Source organism: Eleutherodactylus coqui, chromosome 9, assembly GCF_035609145.1.
Source record: "Eleutherodactylus coqui strain aEleCoq1 chromosome 9, aEleCoq1.hap1, whole genome shotgun sequence".
Lineage (NCBI taxonomy): Eukaryota > Metazoa > Chordata > Amphibia > Anura > Eleutherodactylidae > Eleutherodactylus > Eleutherodactylus coqui.
The window spans coordinates 5,665-32,069 of record NC_089845.1 but is presented as its reverse complement, the minus strand read 5'-3'; the positions used below and the strand labels follow the sequence as shown (position 1 = coordinate 32,069).

Sequence of the window (26,405 nt, the reverse complement as noted above, 5' to 3'; positions counted from 1 at the left end):
GTCGTTCAGAAGTAATACCGCCTGTCTACAATTTTCTGTAGGCGTTCTACACAAAATTGGGAAAATTTTGAAAGAAAAAAGTGGGAACACTTTGAAAAAAAATTGTCTTTTCACGTTTTCAACTGCAGTATCTCAAATATATGCAAACATACTGTGCACATGTTTGATGAGCTATATTTTTCCATCTGTTTTCCATCTAGTCTGGAAGCACAATGGAAAAACGTACGTTACTTTTAACCATTTAGGAGACGTACAAATTTAACATTAATTACACAGGTCTGCAAAAAAATTTGTTTTTCAGGAGCATGGGATATTTTAGGTAAGTTTTATGTTTTCAAGGTCACCGAATCCAAAAATGACCTTCATTTCCCCCCCTCACGTAGTTTTTTTTGCAATATATGAGGGTTTTACATTATAAATGTATAGGAGTGATGAAAGAGAAAAAAAAATCACAACTTTAGTACAAAGAACTCAACATATTTATTAACAAATACATCCATGATACATTTATCATCCCACGTTCACTCTTTTTGCCTGTGAAACCTTTTCTTCTTCTCTTGCTCCTTCGATGACGCTTTTGTTTTTCATTTTTCATTTTCCGCTGGAGCATCTAACAGTAATTAGCTAGCATGGAGACATCCCAGCTTCCTTGGTAGCGTCACTCAATATCATGGACATCCTGGTGAAATCTTTCACCCTGCTCTTCACTATAGGCTCCCAAGTTTTCGGGAAAATAATCGACATGGGAGTTTAAAAAATGAACTTTTAAGCTCCTCTTGCATCCTTGAGCTTTAAACGCAGCCAACATAAGTTGTACAACGGTTTTGTAGAGAGGGTCTTTAGTATCCCCCAAAAACTTGTGCACAACGTCCTTGAAAGAGTCCCAAGCTTCTTTTTTTTCACCCATTGTTTCTGAAAAGAGGGGATCAGATAAGAGTTTTTTGTATGTCGGGGTCAGTAAAAAGACCCTCTTTTAACTTGGCTTCAGACAGTTTTGGGAACTTGGAACAGATTTATGAAACATTTCCCATCTTTAGGCAGTGATTTAACAAACTGCTTCATAAGCCCTAATTTAATGTGAAGAGGTGGTAATAAAATCTTTTCAGGTGGAACAAAAGTAGTATTAATGACTTTTATTTCACCGAGGGTTAAGGCGCTTCACAGTGGCCAGTCAGTTTTTGTCCAATGGAGGTCTCTGGCTTGACTGTCCAACAAGCATAGGAAGCAGGGATGTTTTGTATAACCAGCCTGCTGGCCCAACAACATGGTTAGTATTTTGAAGTCTCCACAAACCATCCAGTGATGTTCTTGATAGTTGATTGTCTTAAGAATCACAGCCAAAGCTTTACGGTTTTCTTTCAAATGCACTGAGTCCCTATAGAAAGTGATGCAAATGTATTCCCATTATGCAGCAAGACTGCTTTAAGGATGAATCGATGAATAGGCACTACTCAGACTACTCAGATGGATCATATTCTATTTTTAAGCCCTTCATGAGCCCTTGAACATCATTACAAAATACAAGATTTCCCTCTTTGGAGAAAAACGGAGTGAATTCCTTCTCTCAGTATCAGTACCAAAAAATGATGTTCCAGGTGACCGCAGGTTGTTCTTGTTTAGTCTTGGCCTAGCAATTTGGCTGCTTGTTTGAAAAGGCCTAAATCTCTAACAAGGTCATTGGGTTCGCTCTGAGAAAAAGGATGGGGACTCTCGTCTACAAAAAATCTGAGCTAGATTTGCCCTGGGGAGGTAATGTGTCTTCAGCCTTTGAATCGCTCAGGATACTATTTAAACTGGAAGGTGGATGTGGAATTGGTATTACAGAGCTAGGAGGCACTGGACAAATAGCTGAAATAAGGTTTGGGTAGGAGATTCTATTTTTATTGTTTGTATTAAAGCCTTTCACATCTACCAAACAGAAACAGCAGTGAGTAGTATGATTTTGCTGTTCACGCCACATCATAAGAATGCCAAAACGAAAGTTTTTCTTGCCCTTAAACCACAAACGAAGATCTTCGCACCTTCTGCACACCTTGTGAGGAGCCCATGGTTTGTTTTGATCCCCAAGTTTCATAGTGAAGTAAGCAAAATACACTTTCTTCACAAAATCACTTATGTTTCTTTGCTGACTTGTAATAGTGACTTCACCATAAATAAAACAAAAGCTGTTCGGAAAAATTACACAGCCTCTTGGAGCCATACAGATAAAACAAGAGCAGATTGAATACAGGATGTAAACTGAGTGTGGCTTACACAGCAAACAAGATCCTGAACAAACTTACCATGTTAAAAGATGATCAAATCTAACAGCAGGCTTCTGTACGCTCACTCCTAAAACCCCAGAGAACATGTCAAAACATGCTCAGCCCAATCGGTAAGATTCCTCACCTTTTGCTATGAACAAAATAAACCTGTTAGGACATGATCAGGTGAGCTTTCTCCGCTTCCAATTATCAACATTTTCAGGAACACGTTGTTTTCCTGCACCAAGCCAAGATTGTAAAGGCTCATAGATGTCAGAATGAGAGAGACCCCCCACAAATGACACCATTCTGAAAACTAATCCCCTTAATATATTTACTGAGGGGTGACAAATATTTTGACACTACAGTTTTTTTTCAGGTGTTAATGCAATTTAGAGGAGAAAAAAAAAAAACTTCATATTTTTGCAAATATGTCCTTTTAAAGACAGGTTTTTTTTTCAATAGTGAACAAAAAAAATGCGAATTTGTACCCCAAAATAGATACCCCCATTTGTCATGTGTTCAGAAACATATCCGTTGTGGACCTAATCTTACGTAATTATGTACAATGGGGCGTACACTGCATTTATCACTGCCACCTGCAGTCCAGACCTTCCATCATATACTGCATCCATCACAACAGCATGGCTTCACAGGATTAGAGTCCGGGGTGAACCGACCGCCTGCAGTCCAGACCTTCCACCATATACTGCATCCATCACAACAGCATGGCTTCACAGGAGAAGAGTCCGGGGTGAACCGACCCCCTGCAGTTCAGACCTTCCATCATATACTACATCCATCATAACAGCTTCACAGGAGAAGAGTCCGGGGTTAACAGGCCGCCTGCAGTCCAGACCTTCCACCATATACTGCATCCATTACAGCAGCATGGCTTCACAGGAGAAGAGTCCGGGGTGAACCGACCCCCTGCAGTCCAGACCTTCCATCATATACTACATCCATCATAACAGCTTCACAGGAGAAGAGTCTGGGGTTAACAGGCCGCCTGCAGTCCAGACCTTCCACCATATACTGCATCCATTACAACAGCATGGCTTCACAGGAGAAGAGTCCGGGGTGAACCGACCCCCTGCAGTCCAGACCTTCCATCATATACTACATCCATCATAACAGCTTCACAGGAGAAGAGTCCGGGGTGAACCGGCCGCCTGCAGTCCAGACCTTCCATCATATACTACATCCATCATAACAGCTTCACAGGAGAAGGGTCTGGGGTGAACTGAACGCCTGCAGTCAGGACCGTCCACCATATACTACATCCATCTCAACAGCTTCGCAGAAGAAAAGTTTCGGGGGGAACTGGCTGCCTGCAGTCCACACCTTCCAGCACATACTACAACCATCACAACAGCTTCACAGTAGAAGAGTCCAGGGTGAACCGGCTGCCTACAGTCCAGACTTTCCACCATATACAACATCCATCGCAACAGCATGGCTTCACAGGAGAAGAGTCCGGGGTGAACCGACCCCCTGCAGTCCAGACCTTCCATCATATACTACATCCATCATAACAGCTTCACAGGAGAAGAGTCCGGGGTTAACAGGCCGCCTGCAGTCCAGACCTTCCACCATATACTGCATCCATTACAGCAGCATGGCTTCACAGGAGAAGAGTCCGGGGTGAACCGACCCCCTGCAGTCCAGACCTTCCATCATATACTACATCCATCATAACAGCTTCACAGGAGAAGATTCTGGGGTTAACAGGCCGCCTGCAGTCCAGACCTTCCACCATATACTGCATCCATTACAACAGCATGGCTTCACAGGAGAAGAGTCCGGGGTGAATTGACCCCCTGCAGTCCAGACCTTCCATCATATACTACATCTATCACTACAGCTTCACAGGAGAAGAGTGCGGGGTGAACCGGCCACCTGCAGTCCAGACCTTCCATCATATACTACATCTATCACTACAGCTTCACAGGAGAAGAGTCCGGGGTGAACCGACCGCCTGCAGTCCAGACCTTCCATCATATACTATATCCATCATAACAGCTTCACAGGAGAAGAGTCCGGGGTGAACCGGCCGCCTGCAGTCCAGACCTTCCATCATATACTACATCCATCACTACAGCTTCACAGGAGAAGAGTCCGGGGTGAACCGGCCGCCTGCAGTCCAGACCTTCCATCATATACTACATCCATCACAACAGCATGGCTTCACAGGAGAAGAGTCCGGGGTGAACCGGCTGCCTGCAGTCCAGACCTTCCATCATATACTACATTCATCATAATAGCATCACAGGAGAAGAGTCCGGGGTGAACCGGCCGCCTGCAGTCCAGACCTTCCACCATATACAACATCCATCACAACAGCTTCACAGGAGAACAGTCCAGGGTGAACCGGCCGCCAGCAGTCCAGACCTTCCACTATATATTACATCCATTACAACAACATGGCTTCACAGGAGAAGAGTCCGGGGTGAACCGGCCGCCTGCAGTCCAGACCTTCCATCATATACTACATCCATCACAACAGCATGGCTTCACAGGAGAAGAGTCCGGGGTGAACCGGCCGCCTGCAGTCCAGACCTTCCACCATATACTACATCCATCACAACAGCATGGCTTCACAGGAGAAGAGTCCGGGGTGAACCAACCGCCTGCACTCCAGACCTTCCATCATATACTACATCCATCATAACAGCTTCACAGGAGAAGAGTCCGGGGTGAACCAGCCGCCTGCAGTCCAGACCTTTCACTAATAGAAAATACTGGGCACATTATAAATGAAAATAAATGACATGAAAACGCCTCGCCTCTACGGGGCTTTCACATGGTGGGGAGCGCGATATTGGGGCGGAATTCATGTCTCTATATTTCGCTCACCTGTGTGAAGCTAGTCCAAGGAGACGTACAAATTTCACATTATCAACATTTTGAGGAACGCTTTGTTTCGTGCACCCAGAAAAGATAGTAAAGGCTCATAGGTGTCAGAATGATGATAATAATAATCTTTATTTGTGTGGTGCCAACATATCCCGCAGCGCTAACATAGACAGGGGGAATACAGAAAGACAATTACATAGTAATTAGTTGATGGAAACAGTAGGGGTGAGGGTCCTGCTCCAAGGAGCTTACATACTACAAGTAATGGGGTGATACGGAAGGTAAAGGGCTGGAGATGTGTACAGTATGGGGGGGGGGCGGGTGGAGATGTGTGCGGTATGGGGGGGGTGGAGATGTGCACGGTATGGCGGGCTGGAGATGTGCCCGGTATGGTGGGGTGGAGATGTGCACGGTATGGTGAGGTGGAGATGTGCACGGTATGGTGAGGTGGAGATGTGCACGGTATGGTGAGGTGGAGATGTGCACGGTATGGCGGGCTGGAGATGTGCATGGTATGGCGGGGTTGGGATATGCCCGGTATGGTGAAGTGGAGAGTGTGCCATACACACAGACAATGGTCAGACCATATAGTGGCTGAATCAGTATGACTGCAGGGGCGGTTGATGGCAGCTAGCAGGGATTGCAGTCACTAGGACAGGGAGCATGTTAACAGGGGGGGTTATTCTTTATTTTGCAGGAACACAGTGCAGTGAGCGGCACAGGGCAGAGGCGTCCGAGTAGCGTCTGGACAGGAAGTTGAGCCTGGCTGCCGCATTCAGGATGGATTGGAGAGGGTAGAGTCTGGAGCGGGGGGTGATCAGCAGCGAGTTTTAATAATCATGATAGATTTCCCACAAATGACTCCATTTTAAAGACTACACCCCATGATGTCTTCACTGAGGAGGGTTATGCGTATTTTGACCCAACAGTTTCTTTAAAGGAGTTAAAGGCTTCTGTCCACGGACAATAGTGCATTGCGTTACCCGCAACAATAATCCAGGCGCGAGTAACGAGGCGCACGCTTTCCATTGCGTTGTTATTGAAAGCACAGCACCCTGTCCACGAGCAGAAAATTATAGCGATTCTCCACTCGCAAGACTCAAATCGCGGCACGCTGCGATTGCCGCGATGAACCTGTCAGATAGGCTCACCGCAGAGAACTGTAAGCTCTGTTCCCTGCGGCAGAATATCACTAGCGATATTTTGCCTTGCCCGTGGACAGGGAGCCGAAGGCCTCATGTCCACGGGGAAAATCAGGCCCGCTACGGATTCTCCATGGAGAATCCGTAGCGGGTCCCTCCTGCCCCGCGGACATGAGCGCTGAAAAGAATAAATAAGAATTAACTTACCCGCAGCGGACCCGGCAGGTCTTCTCTTCTTCACGGCCGGATCTTCTTTCTTCGGCCGGCGGATATACTCAGCACGCCGGCTGCGTGCCGCGCGCATGTGCCGGGCACATCCGCTGGGCCAAAGCAAGAAGATCCAGCCGTGAAGACCTGCCCGGTCCGCTGCGCGTAAGTTATTCTTATTTTAGGTCTCCCATGGATCCGGACGGCTTCCATAGGCTTCAATAGAAGCCTGCGGGAGACCCGCACCTAAATGGAGTATGTCCATTTTTTTTCATGCTCTATTTTTTTTTAATTCCCTTTTATTGACCATCCGCGGGTATTTATCTACCCGCGGGTGGTCAATGCATCCCTATGGGGTGCGGATCCGCGTGCGGGTGATCCGCTGCGGATTTTAATTCTTCTTCTTTTCCCCGTGGACATGAGGCCTAATGCGTTTTAGAAGATAAAAAATAAAAATATATATTTTTGCAAATGCATCATTTTAGACATTTTTTTTTCTTTAGTACACATGAAAATGAGGATTTGCACCCCAAAATGGATCCCCCCGTTTGTCCCGTGTTCAGAGATATACCTATTGTGGCCCCAATCTGCTTACTGGTCACATGGCTCAGCCTATAATGGAGGAACACCCATTGGATTGCAGGGCACAACTGAAGGAATTGGAGGCCCCATTGTTACTTGTACTTGTAAACTGCGTGGAATCTCTGAAGACCGGGGTAACTACGGGGGCTGGTTGGATGGGCACATGGGGCAATAATACCAGGCATCCCTCCTCCTCCCATGCTTTTTGGGGTTTTTTCTTGACCTCAGCGTCGGGGATGGGGTGTATAAAGTGGCGCTCTGTGAGTCTCCGTAATCTTGCTGCGGTGCGGCGGTCTCACACAGAAGGCGCTCAACAAGCTGCTCCTGGAACTGCAGGAAGGCGAACGTTCCCGGGGCTTCTTGTAAATTACGTATTACAGGTAGCGGTCTGAATTATGCCGGGCTCACATGGACGGGTGTGGAATCCGCTTGTGGAGGCTGGCAGCGGATTCCAGCTGTGAGCCCGGCTGTGACCCTGCGTACGGCCACCCTATGTACTGCGCATAACTGCCTACTCACACAGGTGGTCATGCGCAGTACACCTTTTGTTTGTATGGTACCCGCAGCCCGGACACAATGTAGTTACGTATGGGCTGTGGGTAGATCCGTGACCATGGAGCACAATGGGATCTATGTTGCAGATATGCACGGAAAAATACAACCTGCTGCGTTGTTTTCTGTGGATTACGTAATTCTGACCCGCTAATGTGAGCAGAGTTGTGTAATTCATGCATTTGATTGATCCGCATATTACCGCAGATCAAAAGCATGCGGAATCCGCAATTCCTATCCGTGTGAGACCGGCCATAGGTTGAAGAAGGGTTTTCTATCTTTCACGTGATCACCATTATTCATTGGATATCGGCGATCATGTGACCGGAGACCTCTCACCACGGCCCTCGGTCACTGCTCCAGGCTCTCGGCTACCTTTAGGGATTTTTGATTTCCTCTTGCCCATCCCAGCTTCTGCACATGCGTCTGACATTTTGCCAACTGGTGCATGTGCTGGGGAAATGTCCGCGGATAAAGATCCCGTCACGGGACATCACCGAAGGCCTTAGGTAAGTAATTGCACCTCCCCCTTTTTTAACTTTTACATGATCTAATGGATAACGGTGATCATGTGACCAGGGATCACACACCGCGGCTCCCCATGAAATCTCCCGGCTCTCAGTTACGTTCAGTAGCCAGGAACAGGGAAATTTTAAATTACCCCGGCAATCCGTGGCTTTTGTGCATGCACCCACCATTGTGCCCACAGGTGCATGCGCAAAAGGCGGGGTCAGGTCCACAGATAAATCCGGGGGCCTTAGGTACATCATTTCATCCCCCCTCATGGATACGATCTGTGAGGGGAGATGAAACAAACTTTTTTTCAATTTACATGATCACCATTATCCATTGGATATCGCCGATCATGTGACCGGAACCACATACAGCGCCCCCCTTTCCCCGGTGACTTCTCCCTGACCTCTGCTACTCATGCTAGCTGGGAGCAGTGAGATGTTAAATCTCCTGGGCTCCCTGGACTTCTGTGCATACACCCGACATTTTACGTCTGTCACGTATGCGCAACAGACGATGTCAGGTCTTGGAAGGACCAGTAGGCTGTGAAACATGGTGGTGGATGGGAGAAGTTTCAGCTCCCCTAATAGATCCGAGCTGTTAGGGGCGCTGAAAATTTATTTGACTTTTTGTTTACTTTTATGGATATCCTGGCCCCCCTGGACAGCTCCAGACTGTCTGCTACCTCCGACAGCTGATATAGTATGGAGTGGTCACGTCCAGAGCCCCCGCAGCCATAAACACACGTTGCCTTAGGGATTAAAGTCAGAAAGCCAGGATGTAAAAAGACACATAGGCGGTCACTAAGGGGTTAACGTGCTCCGCTTCACTTACCGGCTATAGGCACTGGAAGGAGCTGTATGATCCACAGATGAAGCCAGAGCTGCACCACAATTATGGCCCACACAAGCAGAACAAAGTAGATGTCGCTAGTCTTCTTTTTCTTAAGTAAGGCTCCAATGTCACTTCTTCGCCTTCCCGGTGATGATGGCAGTGGAGTGGTTGGGGTCTCGTCTGTAACCGACGCCACTGCAAAAATACAAGGACATTACTAAGACTAAATAACATCGTATGTAAGGCCGAAAGAAGACAGTCTCCATCTAGTTCAGCCTGTACAACCTCCTTGTTGATCCAGAGGAAGGCAAAAAAAAAACAAGAGCAGGAACCAATTAGCCCTTTCGGGGGAAAAATTCCTTCCTGACTTCCTGATGGCACTCAGACTGTTCCCTGGATCAACCCCCAATAGTTCCCATCTGTCTGTATACCCAGATTAACAACCCGCTGGTCACCTAATGTCTACATCCTGTAATATCATCGAAAGACATCAAGTCCCACTTAAACTCCTCAATGGATCCTGCCATCACCACCTTCTCAGGCAGAGAGTTCCACAGTCTCACTGCTCTTACAGTAAAGAACCCCCTTCTATGTTGGTGATGAAACCTGCTTTCTTCTAAGCGTAGCGGATGCCCTCTTGTTCCCGTTGCAGTCCTGGGTATAAACAGATCCTGGGAGAGATCCTTGTATCGTCCCTTCATGGATTTATACAGAGTTATTTGGTCGCCCCTTAACCGTCTGCTTTCCGGGGTGAAATAATCCCAGTTTTGGTGCCTCTCTGGGTATTCCTGTCCCGTCATTCCATGTATTAGTTTAGTTGCCCTTCTTTGTACCCCCTCAAGCACTGTAACATCTTTCCTGAGCCCCGGTGACCAGAACTATACACAGTATTCCATGTGAGGCCTGACAAGTGCCTTATATAGTGGGGGGATAATGTTCTCGTCCCTCGCCCCTATACCTATTTTAATACACCCCAAGACTCTATGAGCTATTGCAGCAGCTGACTGGCATTGGTTACTCCAGTTTAGTCTACAATCCATTACTACCCCCAGGTCCTTTTCCATACCACTTTTCCCTAGCAGTACCCCATTTAGTGTGTATTGGTGACATCCGTTTCTCCTGCCCATGTGCAGAACCTTACATTTTTCAACATTGAACTTCATTTGCCATTGTTTCTCCCCAAGCCCCCAGCTCATCTAGGTCCGTTTGTAGCCGCACATTGTCCTCCGTTGCATTAATTATATTGTATCATTTTGTATCATCTGCTAATACTGATATCTTACTGTGCAGTCCCTCTATCAGGTCGTGGATAAAAATATTGAACAGAATGGGGCCTAATACTGAACCCTGTGGCCCCCCCACTAGCAACAGTGGCCCAATGAGAGTACGAACCATTTCTTACCACCCTCTGCTTTCTTTCTCTGAGCCAGTTCCTTACCCAGATACACACGTTTTCACCTAATCCGAGCTGTCTCCTTTTATATATCAGCCTATTATGCGGCATGGTGTCAAATGCTTTAGGCCGCCTGCAGACGGGCGGAAATTCCGCGGCGGGATTCCCCGCTGAATTTCCGCCCATTACAATACGCAATCCTATGCAGACGGCTGCGGTTTGTCTGCGCGAGGCATGCTCCAATTCTGTGCGGGCTCGCATGCGTCGGCTGCTGGCACATGAAAGAGCCGGAGCTGCGGGAGTGGGCGAGTTCCGTGCTACTCTCTGCAGGCGCTCGGGTAGGGTCCCGCTGCAAAAATTCTGGCAGCCAGATCTGACCCGGCCGCCTGCAGGAGGTCTTAGAGAAATCCAGATATACGAGATCAATAGACTCTCCCAGGTCCAGCCTAGAGCTTACTTCATCGTAGAAGCTGATCAGATTGGTCTGACATGATCGACCCCTCATGACCTCATGCTGGTGAGGAGTTATTCCGTTGTTCTCCATCGATGGCATTTCTCAGAAACCGCTCGAATATTTGTCCAGTTACTGAAGTGAGACTTACCAGCCTGTAGTTACCAGGCTCACTTTTGGATCCCTTTTTGTAAATTGGAACCACGTTGGCAATGCGCCAATCCAATGGTACAACCCCGGTCTTGATAGTATCCACAAATATTAGAAATAGCGGCCTAGGTATCACATTACTTAGTTCTCTTAGTACCCTTGGGTGTTTTCCAGCTGGACCCGGCGATTTATCGATTTTAATCTTCTTTAACCTGTTCCGCACCTCCTCCTGCGTTAGATATGAGATATTTTGCGAGGGGTTTATTTTATTCCCCTGTATCTCGTGTGGCATTTCCTTTTTGTTTGTGAATACGCTTGAAAAGAAACTATTTAATAGGTTTGCCTTCCCTTCATCATCTTCAATGGTTTCTCCTGCATTATTTGTTAAAGGGCCAGCGCTCTCGGTGCAAATCCTTTTGCTGTTAATATAACTGAAGACTAGTTTCGGGTTGTTTTTGCTCTCTTTGGCGATCAGTCTTTCAGCTTCCTCCTTGGCAGTTTTGATCTTATCTTTGCATATTTTGTTTTTTTCCTGTACGATTTTAGCGCTTCTTCGCTGCCTTGTTGTTTTAGTAGTTTGAACGCTTTCTTTTTTTCGTTTATTGCCCCTCTTACCGTCTTGTCGAGCCACATTGGTTTCCTTTTAGTTGAGTTTCTTTTATTTTTAATGGGAATGAACTGCTCACATGAAGTGATTAGGATCCTTTTAAACTCCTCCCATTTGTCCTCTGTACTGATATTTTTGAGGATGTTATCCTGTTTAATGTTACCGATAGTAGTTCTGAGCTGATCAAATTTTGCTTTACTAAAGTTTAGTTTATTTGTCACTCCCTGATAAGGCTTCTTATTGAATGACAGCTGGAAGTTGATTATATTGTGGTCACTGTTCCCCAAGTGTCCCTGCACCTGCACCCCCATTATTCGGTCCGGTTTGTTAGTTAATAATAAGTCCAGAGTGGCCCTCCCCCTTGTTGGTTCCCTCACAAGTTGGGTAAGGTAGTTATCTTTAATTGTTCTCAAGAACTTATCACCTGTGAGATTTGCAGGTTTCGTTTTCCCATATTATATCTGGATAATTAAAGTCCCCCCATGATAATTACTTGGTTGCGGTTTGACACCTCTTCTATCTGCCTTAGAAGTAAGGTTTCAGTTTCTTCTGTTGCTTTTGGTGGTCTATAGAAAACCCCAATCAGGATTTTGTTATTTTTTTTCTTTCTGTATTTCTACCCACAGAGATTCCACGTGTTCATCTCCTACTCCTATATCTTCCCGTTGCCTCGGCATTAAGTACGATTTAACGTACAGACATACCCCTCCCCCTTTCTGGTTCCCATGGTCTCTTCTGAAGAGACTGTAACCCTGTAAATTCGCCACCCAATCGCACTTAACATCAAGCCATGTTTCCGTTATTCCGACTTTCTAGTGTGGCTTTAGGTGCAGGTAGTATTTCCAAGAGAACTACCCCAGAGGTCCTCGCCCACAGAGGAGCGAGCCCCTAGAGGAACAAGCTACGAGCCCCTAGTGGAGCAAGCCCCTAGAGGAACGAGCCCCTAGATGAGCAAGCCCATGGAGGAGCAAGCCCCTAGAGGTTAGGCCTGCCTGGATAGTGTTTGTCCTCCACTTCATAAATGCAGGAGGGGACTGCAGGCTGCAGTGTGAAAATGGTCACTGAGGAGGAAGAAGAGAGCGGTCTACCTCCGGGCTTCACAGGAGGGACAGAAGCAGTGGTCAATGAGGAAGGACTGTCCAAAACATGCCCCTAGCACAGGAAATTGCAGAGGACTTGCAAAGCAGAAGCCAGGGGCCAGATCTATAGTGGACGCTAGCTGTTGATCATGAGAATGGCTACTGCCTCAGTAGACCGGAGGAAGATAAAAGGCTAGCAATCCTCCAGGGGCGTTCTGCACAGGGTAAGAAATGGAGGAAGACAGAAGGGAAGGAAGGCAGAGGCTGCCACAACAGGGTGCAGAACAGAGAGGAGGAGCAGGGGCCGCAGGCTAATGCATGCCAACTGTCAGCCCCAGGGTGTACCCCACAGACAGTCAGACACCAGCAGCAGTCAGGGGAGTGGGAGATGAAGAGCAGAGTCCCTTACTAAGGGGTGGAGAGGGAAAGGGGGGTGCTACTACACACAACTCATCGTTCCGGCCGCCTCTGTTCACAGTAAGCAGGCCGGCGTTTATAAGTGAATGATGGCCTCTTTAGATGGGCCGGTCTGTCGTTAGATTTTCTGCCTACAGAAACTGAAGGACGAGTGAGAAGGGGACAAATTCTTGATCGTCGTTCAGTCGGGGCGTGCCTTTACACTGAATCTACTGTACTGAACGCATGCGAGGACCTTCCGGAGGACTCAGTCACCTGGACGCTGTGAGGCCGTCAGCTCTTCCTGGTGTTCCTCGAAGCCGGTGATGGATATTGCCATGGCTATAGTTGAAGCTGCAATGGTGATCACTTGGCCAGGAAGCGCTGCGGCTACAAAAAAAACATATTGAGGTTAAACAAGTGAGATGGAAATGTAATAATCCCAACAATACAAGCAATCAGATCCTTCATACCTCTTGTAGACTGAGAAACAAATCCGATTAGTCCCTCATTAGTGGGAGTCTGTGAATTATATCAGCAGCTGGTGGGCCGACCATGAGCTGTGTGACCAATGTGGTCACTACAAGAGACAGAAGATCTGCTTGCAGGGTGCATGTATTCTTCGGATACGGAGAGAACCGCACATACCGCTGAGGTGTCGGACGCCGCCGTAACAGACCCCACAGGATGAGAGTAGTACTCCATGATACCATTATTATCTCTTCACCTATGACATAACATTAAGGAGGCGGCCGCCGGGACTGGTAGCAGAGAGCACCAGGGACCCACCGACCATAGCATGATTAATCAGGGGTCCTACGTGCACAGCTATTAACCCCTAGAAGCAATGCCCTCAGGAAGAATAGTTCCATATATAAGGCATCTGTCCATCCTCAGAGGCCGGGGCACTACATGCCCAGAAACAGAAACTAGGCTGTTCACACTTTATATACCATGTATTGCAGATCTTCTTCCAGACGACGGCAGATTTTCCTTCTTGTGGAGAGCACAAGGGTGTAAGGAGTCTTATATAGGCCATGCAATGCTCTCCGGGAAATGGCCATAAAGAACAGTGATGCAATAATCTGGAATGGAGTCAATATTAAACCTTTTATCAGGCCTTACATCATGACAAGGGGTATAGGCCAAACCGGAATACCAATGTGAGCGGAGCTATTTCAGGGTTACCAGAAGTGATCCAGTTCACGGACAACCTGCATTCTAGGTTTAGCCAACTCCTTGTTTGTACTCACACTGGGTGTTTGAAGTGCAGTAAAAACTGCACAGATTTTTATACTGGTTTTCACTGCAACATCAAAGCTGCAGCAAAAACACATGGACTTTTTTACTGCAGCCCAAACGCCCTATGTGAATACAATGGACGGGGGCGTGGCCTAACCAGCCAAGAGACCGGACGTGCTCAGGAGAGCTCCGCCCTCGACCGGTGGAATCCTGTGCTGTCCTGCCTCTGGCGCACCCAGGACGGCCTGCCGAGACCCCTTACCATCCTCCCCAGTCTTGGGGGAACAGACCTTTTAAGGTCTTATCAGGGAAGGAGATCCATAGCGGCCTACCAGGCTCGAACATCCCTGAGATAGAGTAGCGTGTGCTAGCGCCCAGCTGGAGCCCTCCTGCTCATCGGACTGGAGCGGGCACCGAACCAGGGCCCCTACAAGGGCGAGGCTCCTGCCTGCTCCCACTACCGCAAGCTTTGGGATATTGCCGCCGCCTCTTAAAGAGAGAAAATAAGGGGGGTATTAAAAACTTAGAGGGATTGAGAAGACCGTGATGACCCAACGCTGGCATATTCCAGAGGGTTCTCCCCTTCTGCTTTGTACTGTCGTACACCCAATAAACGATGCTTGAAAAAAAAAAAGACAAGTGCCATTGTGTGGTTTTCAGGCCATGTTACCTGCTGAGCCCCGCACGGACTGCTTCTCATGCAGGGTACCGACGGTCATCAGGAACACAATCATGAGGAAGAGTGGGATCTTCCAAGACCCGGCAACCGAGGCTGCAAAGGAATACCGAACATTAGGAGTGCAGTGTATTATTACCGGACACAATGAGCGACAGGGAACAAGCTCTAGAGTCTAAACACAGTTATCCTGAATAACATCGTGTGCAGCCGCCGTGGCCCAGACCCAGCCGTAGCTGCCGCCGTGGCCCAGACCCAGCCGTAGCCGCCGCCGTGGCCCAGACCCAGCCGTAGCCGCCGCCGTGGCCCAGACCCAGCCGTAGCCGCCGCCGTGGCCCAGACCCAGCCGTAGCCGCCGCCGTGGCCCAGACCCAGCCGTAGCCGCCGCCGTGGCCCAGACCCAGCCGTAGCCGCCGCCGTGGCCCAGACCCAGCCGTAGCCGCCGCCGTGGCCCAGACCCAGCCGTAGCCGCCGCCGTGGCCCAGACCCAGCCGTAGCCGCCGCCGTGGCCCACCCCCAGCCGTAGCCGCCGCCGTGGCCCACCCCCAGCCGTAGCCGTCGTGGCCCACCCCCAGCCGTAGCCGTCGTGGCCCACCCCCAGCCGTAGCCGTCGTGGCCCACCCCCAGCCGTAGCCGCCGTGGCCCAGACCCAGCCGTAGCCGCCGTGGCCCAGACCCAGCCGTAGCCGCCGTGGCCCAGACCCAGCCGTAGCCGCCGTGGCCCACCCCCAGCCGTAGCCGCCGTGGCCCACCCCCAGCCGCCGTGGCCCACCCCCAGCCGTAGCCGCCGTGGCCCACCCCCAGCCGCCGTGGCCCACCCCCAGACGCCGTTGCCGTGGCCCACCCCCAGACGCCGTTGCCCACCCCCAGCCGCCGTCGCTCACCCCCAGCCGCCGTCGCCCAACCGTAGCCGCCGTCGCCCCGGCCGTAGCCCACCCCCAGGCCATTTCACAGACCCCAGCTGATAGTTCTTTTCTGTTTTGCAATTCTTCATTCCCACAAACGGCAGAGTTTTATTTTTCCGCCGGCCGCTACATGGCGGCTTGTTTCTTGCAATGGAAGTATTTAAAATACTACATAACCTATTGAAAAACGTAAGAATTTATGATTGAAATGACGTGAGAAAAAAAAAATGCAACTTTGGCTACTTTTAGGCGGCGGTGAAGATGTTTTTATGACCGGCGATGCTCGATTACAGCGATAACAAATTTATGTCGTTTTTATGTCGCACTACTTGGAGGAAAAAATAAAACACCTTTAGAAATAGAAAAAAAACTGTTGTGGCGCCATCGCCTGACCGCCATCTGCTGACCGCCAACGCCTGACCATCTGCTGACCGCCATCACTAGATTTTCTGCTGATGGACCGAGGGCTTGTTTTTTGCAGGGTGGGCTGTAGTTTCTATTGGCACCATTTTGGGGTAAATAACTTTTAATTTAAGTTTTTTTCGCAGAGGAGGCCAAAAAGGAGAAATTCTGGCATCACGCTTCTGTCCGACAGCGTTCACCATGCAGGATAACATGATATTTTAATAAGGTGAACTAGTCGGACACGGTGAGGCCAACTTATTTTTTATGCAACAGCTGGGAAAAGGGGGGTTTAAACTTTTAATATTTAACCCTTTCCGATCAAACGTCTTCCAATAGTAAACTTTAGCCTTTACAGCTCTGATGTCAGAAGAGGTCCAACAGGAGTTTAACAGTATTTGATCGACGCGTTACCAACCACAGTACTGACTGCAGCCAGCAGATAGCGACTGTTGTTTCTTGGCAGATAATGATCGAGAAGATGGTAGAAAAATTGGATTAGAAAGGGTTAAGATGTGTGTGTGCATACATCTATCTATACACACACATATATGTATGCTGCTGGAGCGCGGGGCACAGGGTCTGCACTGCTGCACTCAGCTGCTGGAGCGCGGGGCACAGGGTCTGCACTGCTGCACTCAGCTGCTGGAGCGCGGGGCACAGGGTCTGCACTGCTGCACTCAGCTGCTGGAGCGCGGGGCACAGGGTCTGCACTGCTGCACTCAGCTGCTGGAGCGAGGGGCACAGGGTCTGCACTGCTGCACTCAGCTGCTGGAGCGAGGGGCACAGGGTCTGCACTGCTGCACTCAGCTGCTGGAGCGAGGGGCACAGGGTCTGCACTGCTGCACTCAGCTGCTGGAGCGAGGGGCACAGGGTCTGCACTGCTGCACTCAGCTGCTGGAGCGAGGGGCACAGGGTCTGCACTGCTGCACTCAGCTGCTGGAGCGAGGGGCACAGGGTCTGCACTGCTGCACTCAGCTGCTGGAGCGAGGGGCACAGGGTCTGCACTGCTGCACTCAGCTGCTGGAGCGAGGGGCACAGGGTCTGCACTGCTGCACTCAGCTGCTGGAGCGAGGGGCACAGGGTCTGCACTGCTGCACTCAGCTGCTGGAGCGAGGGGCACAGGGTCTGCACTGCTGCACTCAGCTGCTGGAGCGAGGGGCACAGGGTCTGCACTGCTGCACTCAGCTGCTGGAGCGAGGGGCACAGGGTCTGCACTGCTGCACTCAGCTGCTGGAGCGAGGGGCACAGGGTCTGCACTGCTGCACTCAGCTGCTGGAGCGAGGGGCACAGGGTCTGCACTGCTGCACTCAGCTGCTGGAGCGAGGGGCACAGGGTCTGCACTGTTGCACTCAGCTGCTGGAGCGAGGGGCACAGGGTCTGCACTGCTGCACTCAGCTGCTGGAGCGAGGGGCACAGGGTCTGCACTGTTGCACTCAGCTGCTGGAGCGAGGGGCACAGGGTCTGCACTGCTGCACTCAGCTGCTGGAGCGAGGGGCACTGGGTCTGCACTGCTGCATTCAGCTGCTGGAGCGAGGGGCACTGGGTCTGCACTGCTGCATTCAGCTGCTGGAGCGAGGGGCACTGGGTCTGCACTGCTGCACTCAGCTGCTGGAGCGAGGGGCACAGGGTCTGCTTACTTCCAGGAAGGTGACTTCTCCCCGACAGGCGATGAGCGAGGAGCCGACTACCCCCTGTCCGCTCCGTGATTCCAGGTCCCTCCTTCCCCTTTATTTATCCATCGCCGGCGCTGTGGGAGAGCGTGTGTTTTGCGGGACAAGTTGTATATTTCACTGGTTCTATTTAATGTATCACAAACTCTCTCTCTCTCCCCCCCACTCCCCACTGCTACCCCCCCGTGCCGCCACGGCGCCCCCCGAATCTTTACGCCCGAGTACTGCAGCACTCGAAAATGGCGGTACTCGGGTGCGTAAGTACTCGTAACGAGTACGTTCGCTCATCTCTAGTCAGTACGATTACTACGATGCCAAACTGGTGGGTTTAACCCCTTCAGGACCAGGTTGTTTTAGACTTTAAGGACCAGACTCTTTTTAGGGATTTTACCCATGTGGTGGTTTTACTGCCCTATTTTTTTCCCTTTAGCTACCAACATTATTTTTACTGCGTTTTTTTCCCGTGACACATAGGGCGATTTTTTAAATCTTTTTCTTTGACTTTTTTTTCCCGTTTTTTTAGTTCTATTGGGGGTAAAAAGCTAAACAAATGATTTTTTTTATATTTATAGTTATTTTTTTTTTATTCATATATTTACGCTAAAATAAAGTATGAGAACGGGTTCCGCTATTTGTTTCGGACGTTTTGATATATAGTATGTATGGTTTTGGATTACAGGGCGCTTATAGTGACGGTTCTGGTTGGCGTCGACTTCGTGTTATTCCCTCTCTTATGTACATAATGTTGTTTTTTCTTACTGATGTATGTATTTATGTTTTTTACTATTTATGTCCCCTATGACGTCATATAACTTCTCTGGGTGACAGGTCACATTTTTTTATTTGACACTTTCCCACTGTAGCTGGGGCATCCATAAGAGCCGCATCCATAGAAGCCCCAGTTACAGGGAAAACAGCCCCTGCAGTGACAGTAGTGACTGGCAGAGCTGTCCAGGGTCTAGTCTGACCCCCCAGCTCTGCTGTAGCAGGGGATCGCGGGAGGTCACATTTTACTTTCACTTTCTAGTACACAGTGCTCATTGAGCGCTTTGTACTCAGGGAACCAGAAGGCAGAAAGGGGTTATCAACTGTCACTAACAGGAGACTTAAAGCGCCGACGTAATTTTACCACTGGCGGTGCTTTAAGCCCAGGACCAGGCACTGTAAATTTACTGTGGCTGGTCCTAAACGGGTTAAAGATATTTAATTTTTTAAATTATTTTCTGCCGCCATCTTCTGCGCACAATAACTATTTTTCGTCAATATAGTTGTGCGAGGCCTCATTTTGTGCGGGACGTCCTGTAGTTTCCGCTGGTAGGATTTTTGAATACATATGACTTTTTGATCGCTTTTTATTACATTTTGTCTTGACACAGTGACCAAAAACAGCACGTTTCTGGCGGGGGGGTTCTGCCGACGTTCACTGTACGGGGTAAATAACGTGTTACTTTGATAGAGCGGACTTTTACGGACGCAGCGATGCCAAATATGTATTTTTATTTTTTTACATTCTTTTATTGTAAATATGGCAAAAGGGTTTTTTTTTTAACTTTTATTCCTTTTTTTAACAATTAGTAAAACTTTATTGATCTTATTTTTACTCCTTTTTCTTAGTGCTCAGAGGGGACAACAACATGTGATGCTTTGATCGCTCCTGCAGTATGATGTAATGATCTCCCGACCCCGCAGGATGTAAATGTACGCCCTATAGTGGAAAGAGGTTAATGGTTAAATCTCTGCAATGTACTTTGAAATGAAACCATAGAACAAACAAGTTACTCTAAATAAAAATAATGGGTTAACTTTGTCTCTCCAAACTAAATCTAGATTTGTGACTCTTCCCAGTCGCCCCTCCAGCTGATAGAACAGCTTTACACCATCGAGGTGTTCCTTCTACAGTTACATTCTGAGTTCCCTCCCAGCATTGTAGCAGGAGCTCTCACAAATGTGCTGCACTTGTAGGACTCTTTACCTTCACCCTTCTGTTCCAAACCAGCTCAATGATGTTTAACCCCTTAACGACCAGCCCATAGTGTTTTTACGTCCTCCCGAAGTGGGCTTTATTCTCTGAGGACGTAAAAACATGCTTCCTGCAGAGAATAATGCCCCTCGGGCTGTGGACGTGACAGCTCCATGCTGTCGGTGTCCGCAGGTAGCTGACAGCATGGAGCTGTCATCCCGGGCTGTTCGGACACCCCCCCCGGCATTGCGATCGGCGCTATGCAATGGATAGCGCCGATCGCAAAAAAAAGTAAATAAAAGTACACAAAAGTTAAAGATTCAGCTGCTCTGATGGATCGGATCCATCGGAGCAGCTGAAATTACTCACCCAGGTCCGGCACGCTGCTTCCCGCTCTCCTGCCGCTCCGGGGCCCGAAGCCGGTCTTCTGCGCATGCGCGCCAGGCGGCATTACGTTAGCCGCATGCGCAGAAGGCCCGGCGGCGCGGGAGATTTAAAATCTCCTGGCTCCCGGCTCCTGTAGGTAGCCGGGAGGCAGGAGATGTCAGCGGGGACTGCGGTGAGCGGTCCCCGGTACCGCGATCGTCGTTATCCAATGGATAGCGGCGATCGCGAAAAAGTTAAAAAAAAGTTTTAAAAAAGTCAGTTTCACCTCCCCTCATGGATCGGATCCATGAGGGGAGGTGAAAATACTCCCCCCCAGTCCTCAGCGGTGTCCCGATGTCCCGGGACCCGAATCCCCGTCTGCACATGCGCGCCCGATGATTGACATCGAGCACGTGCACAGACGGGCTCGAGCCCTGGGAAATTTAAAATCCCTCTGCTCCTGGCTGCCATGTGTAGCTAGGAGCAGAGAGATTATACCGGGGACATGATCACTGTCATCCAATGGATGACAGTGATCATGTAAAGTGAGAAAAAAGTGTAAAAAAGTTTTTAAAAAAAAGTAAAAAAAAGTTTTTAAAAGTTTAAAAAGCGTACATTTCATCTCCCCTCATGGATCATATCTGTGAGGGAGGATGAAAGTACGTACCTAAGGCCCCCAGATTTATCCGCGGACCTTACCCCAGCTTCTGCGCACGCGCCGTCGCCAAAATGGCGGGCGCATGCGCAAAAGCTGTGGATTGCCAGGATAATTTAAATTCACCCTGCTCCTGGCTACAAAACGTAGCCAAGAGCATGGAGATTTAATGGGGGTCCGCGGTGAGCGGTTCCTGGTCACGTGTTCGCCATTATCCAATAATGGCGATCACGTACAAGTAAAAAAAAAATTTTGAAGTTTCATCTCCCCTCACTGATGCGATCGGTGAGAGGAGATGAAACTTTTTACCAGAGGCCTGCGTATTTGAACCCCGACGCGATCTTCCCCTGTGGACCTTCCCGAATTCTGCACATGCGATTGCCGGCAAAAAGCCGGACACATGCGCAGCAGTCGGGGAGCCCAGGAAATTTAAAATCTCCTTGCTCCCAGCGACCAACGGTCACAGAGAGCCTGGAGCAGTGACGGGTGGCCTCGTTGAGCGGTCGCCGGTCACGTGATAAAAAGGTAGCGATCTATCTTAGGCCGGTCTCACATGACCGCATAGGAATTACGGATTCTGCATGCTTCTGATCCGCGGTATTACGCAGATCAATCGCATTGGATTACACAATGCCGCTCACATTAGCGGGTCGGAATTGCGTAATCCACTAGCAGAAAAGAGAACGCAGCAGGTTCTATTTTACTGCGGATATTTGCAACGTAGAGCCCATTGTGCTCCATGGTCACGGATATACCCGCAGCCCATATGTAACTACGTTGTATACGGGCTGCGGGTACCCCCGTCATCGCTAAGCGACGGTGCGAGAAATACAAAAAAAGGTGTACTGCGCATGACCGCCTGTGTGAGTAGGCAATTATGCGCAGTACATTACGCGGCCGTACGCAGGGTCACAGCCGGGCTCACAGCTGGGATCCGCTGTGGGCCTCCACAAGCGGATTCCACCTACGGCTGCCTGAGCCCGGCGTTATTCAGACCGCTACCTGTGATACGTATTTTACAAGAAGCCCCAGGAACGCTCGCCTTCCTGCAGTTCCAGGAGCAACTTGTTGAGCGCCTTCTATGTGAGACCGCCGCACCTCATCAAGCTTACGGATACTCACGGAACGCCACTTTTTACACCCCATACCCACCACTGAGGTCACGAAATACCCCCAAAAAGCATGAGAGGAGGGGGGGGGTACCCGGTTTTATTGCCCCATGGGCCCATTCCAACCAGCCTCCGTAATTACCCCTGTCTTCGGAAATACTACACAGTTCACATTTTTACTTTTATCTAAGATTTGCGAACGCCGAAAAGGGCGCGGAGGGGGGGGGGGTATTTTTAGGGAGTCAATTTTTATTCTGTACAAATAAGCAATGGGGCCTGGGATTTATTCAGTTGTGCCCTGAAATCCAACGGGTGTTCCCTCCTTTATAGGCCTTGCCATGCGTCCCTGTAAGTAGATTAGGGCCACAATGGGTATGTTTCTGAACTCGGGACAAACAGTGGTATCCATTTTGGGGTGACCGTCTTCATTCCTATGTGCACTGTACAAAAAAAATGCTTTTAAATTGAAAAAATTGCCAAAAAAATTGAAAATCTTAACTTTTTCCTTCTGCTTTGCTTAGATTCATTCAAATACTGTGGGGTCAAAATACACAGTACACCCCTAGATGAATTCGTTAAGGGGTCTAGTTTTCAAAATGGGGTCATTTGAGGGGGTTCTTTATAGTTTTGGCCGCTCAATGGCTCTACAAGTGGGCAATGGGGCCTGAAATTTATTCAGTGGTACCCTGAAATCCAACGGGTATTCCTTTCATTGTAGGCCTAGCCATGGGTTCTGTAAGTCTATTAGGGCCACAATGGGTATGTTTCTGAACACGGGACAAACAGGGGTATCCATTTTGGGGTGAAAGCCTCCATTTATATGTGTGCTGTACAAGAAAAACTGTTTTTAAATTGACACAATAGCCCAAAAAATGAAAATCCTATTTTTTTCCTTTTGCTTTGCTTGAATTTATTCAAAAACTGTGGGGTCAAAATATGCAGTACATCCCTAGATAAATTCGTTAAGGGGTCTAGTTTTCAAAATGGGGTCATTTGTGGGGGTTCTATATGGTTTTGGGCGCTCAAGAACTCTACAAGTGGGCAATGGGGCCTAAAAGGACTTCAAGCAAAATCTATGTTCTGAAAGCCACCGATTACTCCTTTTATTTTGGGCCCCGTTGTGCATGCGGACATAAGATTAGGGCCACAATGGGTATATTTCTGAAAACAGCACAAACAGGGGTATCCATTTTGGGGTGCAAGTCTTCCTTCATATGTGTGCTGTACAAAAAAAGCTGTTTTTAAAATGACAGAATTGCCAAAAAAACAAAAATCCAAATTTTTTCCTTTTGCTTTGCTTGAATTTATTCAAAAACTGTGGGGTCAAAATACACAGTACACCCCTAGATTAAATTCCTTAAGGAGTCTAGTTTTCAAAATGGGGTCATTTGTGGGGGGTTTCTATGGTTTTGGGCGCTCAAGAACTCTACAAGTGGGCAATGGGGCCTAAAAGGACTTCAAGCAAAATTTGTGTTCCGAAAGCCACCGGTCGCTCCTTTCATTTTGGGCTCCGTTGTGTATCCAGACATAAGATTAGGGCCACAATGGGTATGTCTCTGAACACGGGACAAACAGGGGTATCCATTTTTGGGTGCAAGTCTTCCTTCATATGTGTGCTGTACAAAAAAAGCTGTTTTTAAAATGACAGAATTGCCAAAAAAAACAAAAATCCAAATTTTTTCCTTTTGCTTTGCTTGAATTTATTCAAAAACTGTGGGGTCAAAATACACAGTACACCCCTAGATAAATTCGTTAAGGAGTCTAGTTTTCAAAATGGGGTCATTTGTGGGGGGTTTCTATGGTTTTGGGCGCTCAAGAACTCTACATGTGTGCTATGGGGCCTAAAAGGACTTCAAGCAAAATTTCTGTTTTGAAAGACACTGACTACTCCTTTCATTTTGGGCCCCGTTGTGGACTCAGATATAACATTAGGGCCACAATGGGTATATTTCTGAACACGGGAGAAATAGGGGTATCCATTTTGGGGTGTAAATCCTGATTTTCATGTAAACTATAGGAAAAAAATATGTCTTTAAAATGACAGATTTGCAAAAATATGAAATTTTACTTTTTCTCCTCTAAATTGAATTAATTCCTGAAAAAAAACTGTGGGGTCAAAATCCTCCTGCCCCCCTCAGTGAATACACTAAGGGGTGTAGTTTTTAAAATGAGGTCATTTGGGGGGTATCTATTATTCTGACACCTATGAACCTTTCCAATCTTGGATTGGTGTAGGAAAACAAAGTGTTCCTCAAAATGCTAAAAAGTAATGTTAAATTTGTACGTCTCCTAAATGGTTAAAAAAAAAACGAAAGTTTTTCCAATGTGCATCCAGAATAAAGTAAACGGGTGGAAATATAAATCTTAGCAAAAATTTCTATATTATGTTTGCACATATTTAAGATATTGCAGTTGGAAATGTGAAAAAATGATGATTTTTTCAAAATTTTCCCAATTTTGGCGCTTTTAATAAATAAACACAATTTCTATCGGTCTATTTTTTCCGCCTAAATGAAGCACAACATGTGGCGAAAAAACTGTCAGAATCGCTTGGATATGCAAAACCTTTCTGGTGTTTTACCATATTAAAGTGACACATGTCAGATTTGCAAAATTTGGCCTGGTCATTAAGGCGCAAACAGGCTTGGTCACTAAGGGGTTAAGTCCGGAGACTTTACAGGCCGTTCCATTCTTTGTAACCCGTTAGCTTCTTGTCTTCTTCAGTAGTTCTGATATAACCTAGAAGTTTTGTCTTGCTATAATATAAAGCCCTGACCAACTAGGCGTACACCAGAGGGTATTATGTGGAGTATCAAAATGCTGGCCAGTGTGCTGGTCACCCCCTGCAAGTTGCCCCAGACCACCACGCTTCCTCCTCCATGTTTTACAGTCGTCACACTCGGGAACCATTCTTTCACCTACCTGACGGCATACAAAACCCTGCATAATGTGTGTCAGGTTAACATTTCATAGTATTTTTAGTTTTTTAACTTATTTTTGAACCATTTCGGGTTATTTGCTGAACTTGAACGGTGTTGATGTCTAAAATATCTGGAAAAATTGAGATGTTTAAAAACTTTCGACCAACTAGATAAAATTATATATATATCTATCACATACTATATATGGAGATACATTTTACCTGCTGCATAAGCAATGATCTGTCCTTAGGATAGATTGGAGTGGCAAGGGTACAAACGGCCCATGCACTTCAGGCTCAGCTCTGTATAGTAGCGTTCCTGGTATTGCAGCTCAATCCCATTGGCATAAGAGCTGAGCCACAGAAAGGTCATGTGATAAATGGACATGGCGTCACAGGCCAATGAAGAGTCCGCAACACTCTTCAAATGGTTGATCAGTAGAGCTACCTGAAGTTGGACCCCCACTGATCTGATGAGGACCACCTATGGGGCTTGCTGCACTGACCTTGCAGTGACAATTGTTACAATGTATTCTTTCATTACAGAAAGATGTTGCAATGTGATTGTTGTGTTAACAGATACTTGCCAGATTAGATTGCATGGTAGACTCATTTAAAAAACCCGCCCTGTGAGGCCTGCCAAAATAAACCTGCCGCTGACGGGGTTAATAGCCAAACTGGCCACTAAGTAGTTAACATTGACCGCTTAGCAATGAAAAAAAAGTCCCGACTACAGCGGCATCAAGAAGAATTCACCAATAGCAGAGAAACGTACCCAAATGGAAGAGCAGAACGAGCCACACAGGCAGGGAGACGGCAGTGAGGTAGCGCTGAGTATCCGGGTTCCACTTAAAGGAGACCGCCAGAGCGTAGCCGATGACCAGCGTCCAAATCTAGAAGAAAACCAACAATCAGTACGAACCGATACAACAGCGGCGGTCACATCACGCTGCACTCCACAACAGACACGACACGACTCCCCGCACAGCAGACATACCAGCAGGAAGCATAACGCAAGTAGGGCGAGTAACGCCGCACCAACGAGCAGATATAAGATACACGGCACAGATATATGTTACATGCCGCACCAACGGCTTAGATGTATGATGCACGCCGCACCAACGGCTTAGATGTATGATGCACGCCGCACCAACGGCTTAGATGTATGATGCACGCCGCACCAACGGCTTAGATGTATGATGCACGCCGCACCAACGGCGTAGATATATGTTACATGCCGCACCAACGGCTTAGATGTATGATGCACGCCGCACCAACGGCTTAGATGTATGATGCACGCCGCACCAACGGCGCAGATATATGTTACATGCCGCACCAACGGCTTAAATGTATGATGCACACCGCACCCACGGCGCAGATGTATGATAAACGGCGCAGATATATGATGCACGCCGCACCCACGGCGCAGATGTATGATACACGCCGCACCAACGGCGCATATATATGATGCACGCCGCACCAACGGCGCATAT

At 48.2% G+C, this 26,405-nt stretch overlaps 1 protein-coding gene across 2 annotated transcripts in view; it reads right to left on the bottom strand.

The window, feature by feature from the left end:
• The window catches only part of TMEM245 (transmembrane protein 245), a 153,042-nt gene extending 127,213 nt beyond the window's left edge, over window positions 1-25,829 (bottom strand). For both annotated transcript variants that reach the window (XM_066579078.1, XM_066579080.1), the window contains exons 1-4: window positions 25,688-25,829; window positions 14,918-15,019; window positions 13,282-13,395; window positions 8,930-9,124 (exon numbers count right to left, since the gene is read on the bottom strand). In XM_066579078.1, the coding sequence (XP_066435175.1) occupies window positions 8,930-9,124; window positions 13,282-13,395; window positions 14,918-14,981 (373 nt within the window). In that variant the 5' untranslated portion in view covers window positions 14,982-15,019; window positions 25,688-25,829. The remainder of the gene's footprint in view (window positions 1-8,929; window positions 9,125-13,281; window positions 13,396-14,917; window positions 15,020-25,687) is intronic.
• Window positions 25,830-26,405: the final 576 nt, after the last annotated feature.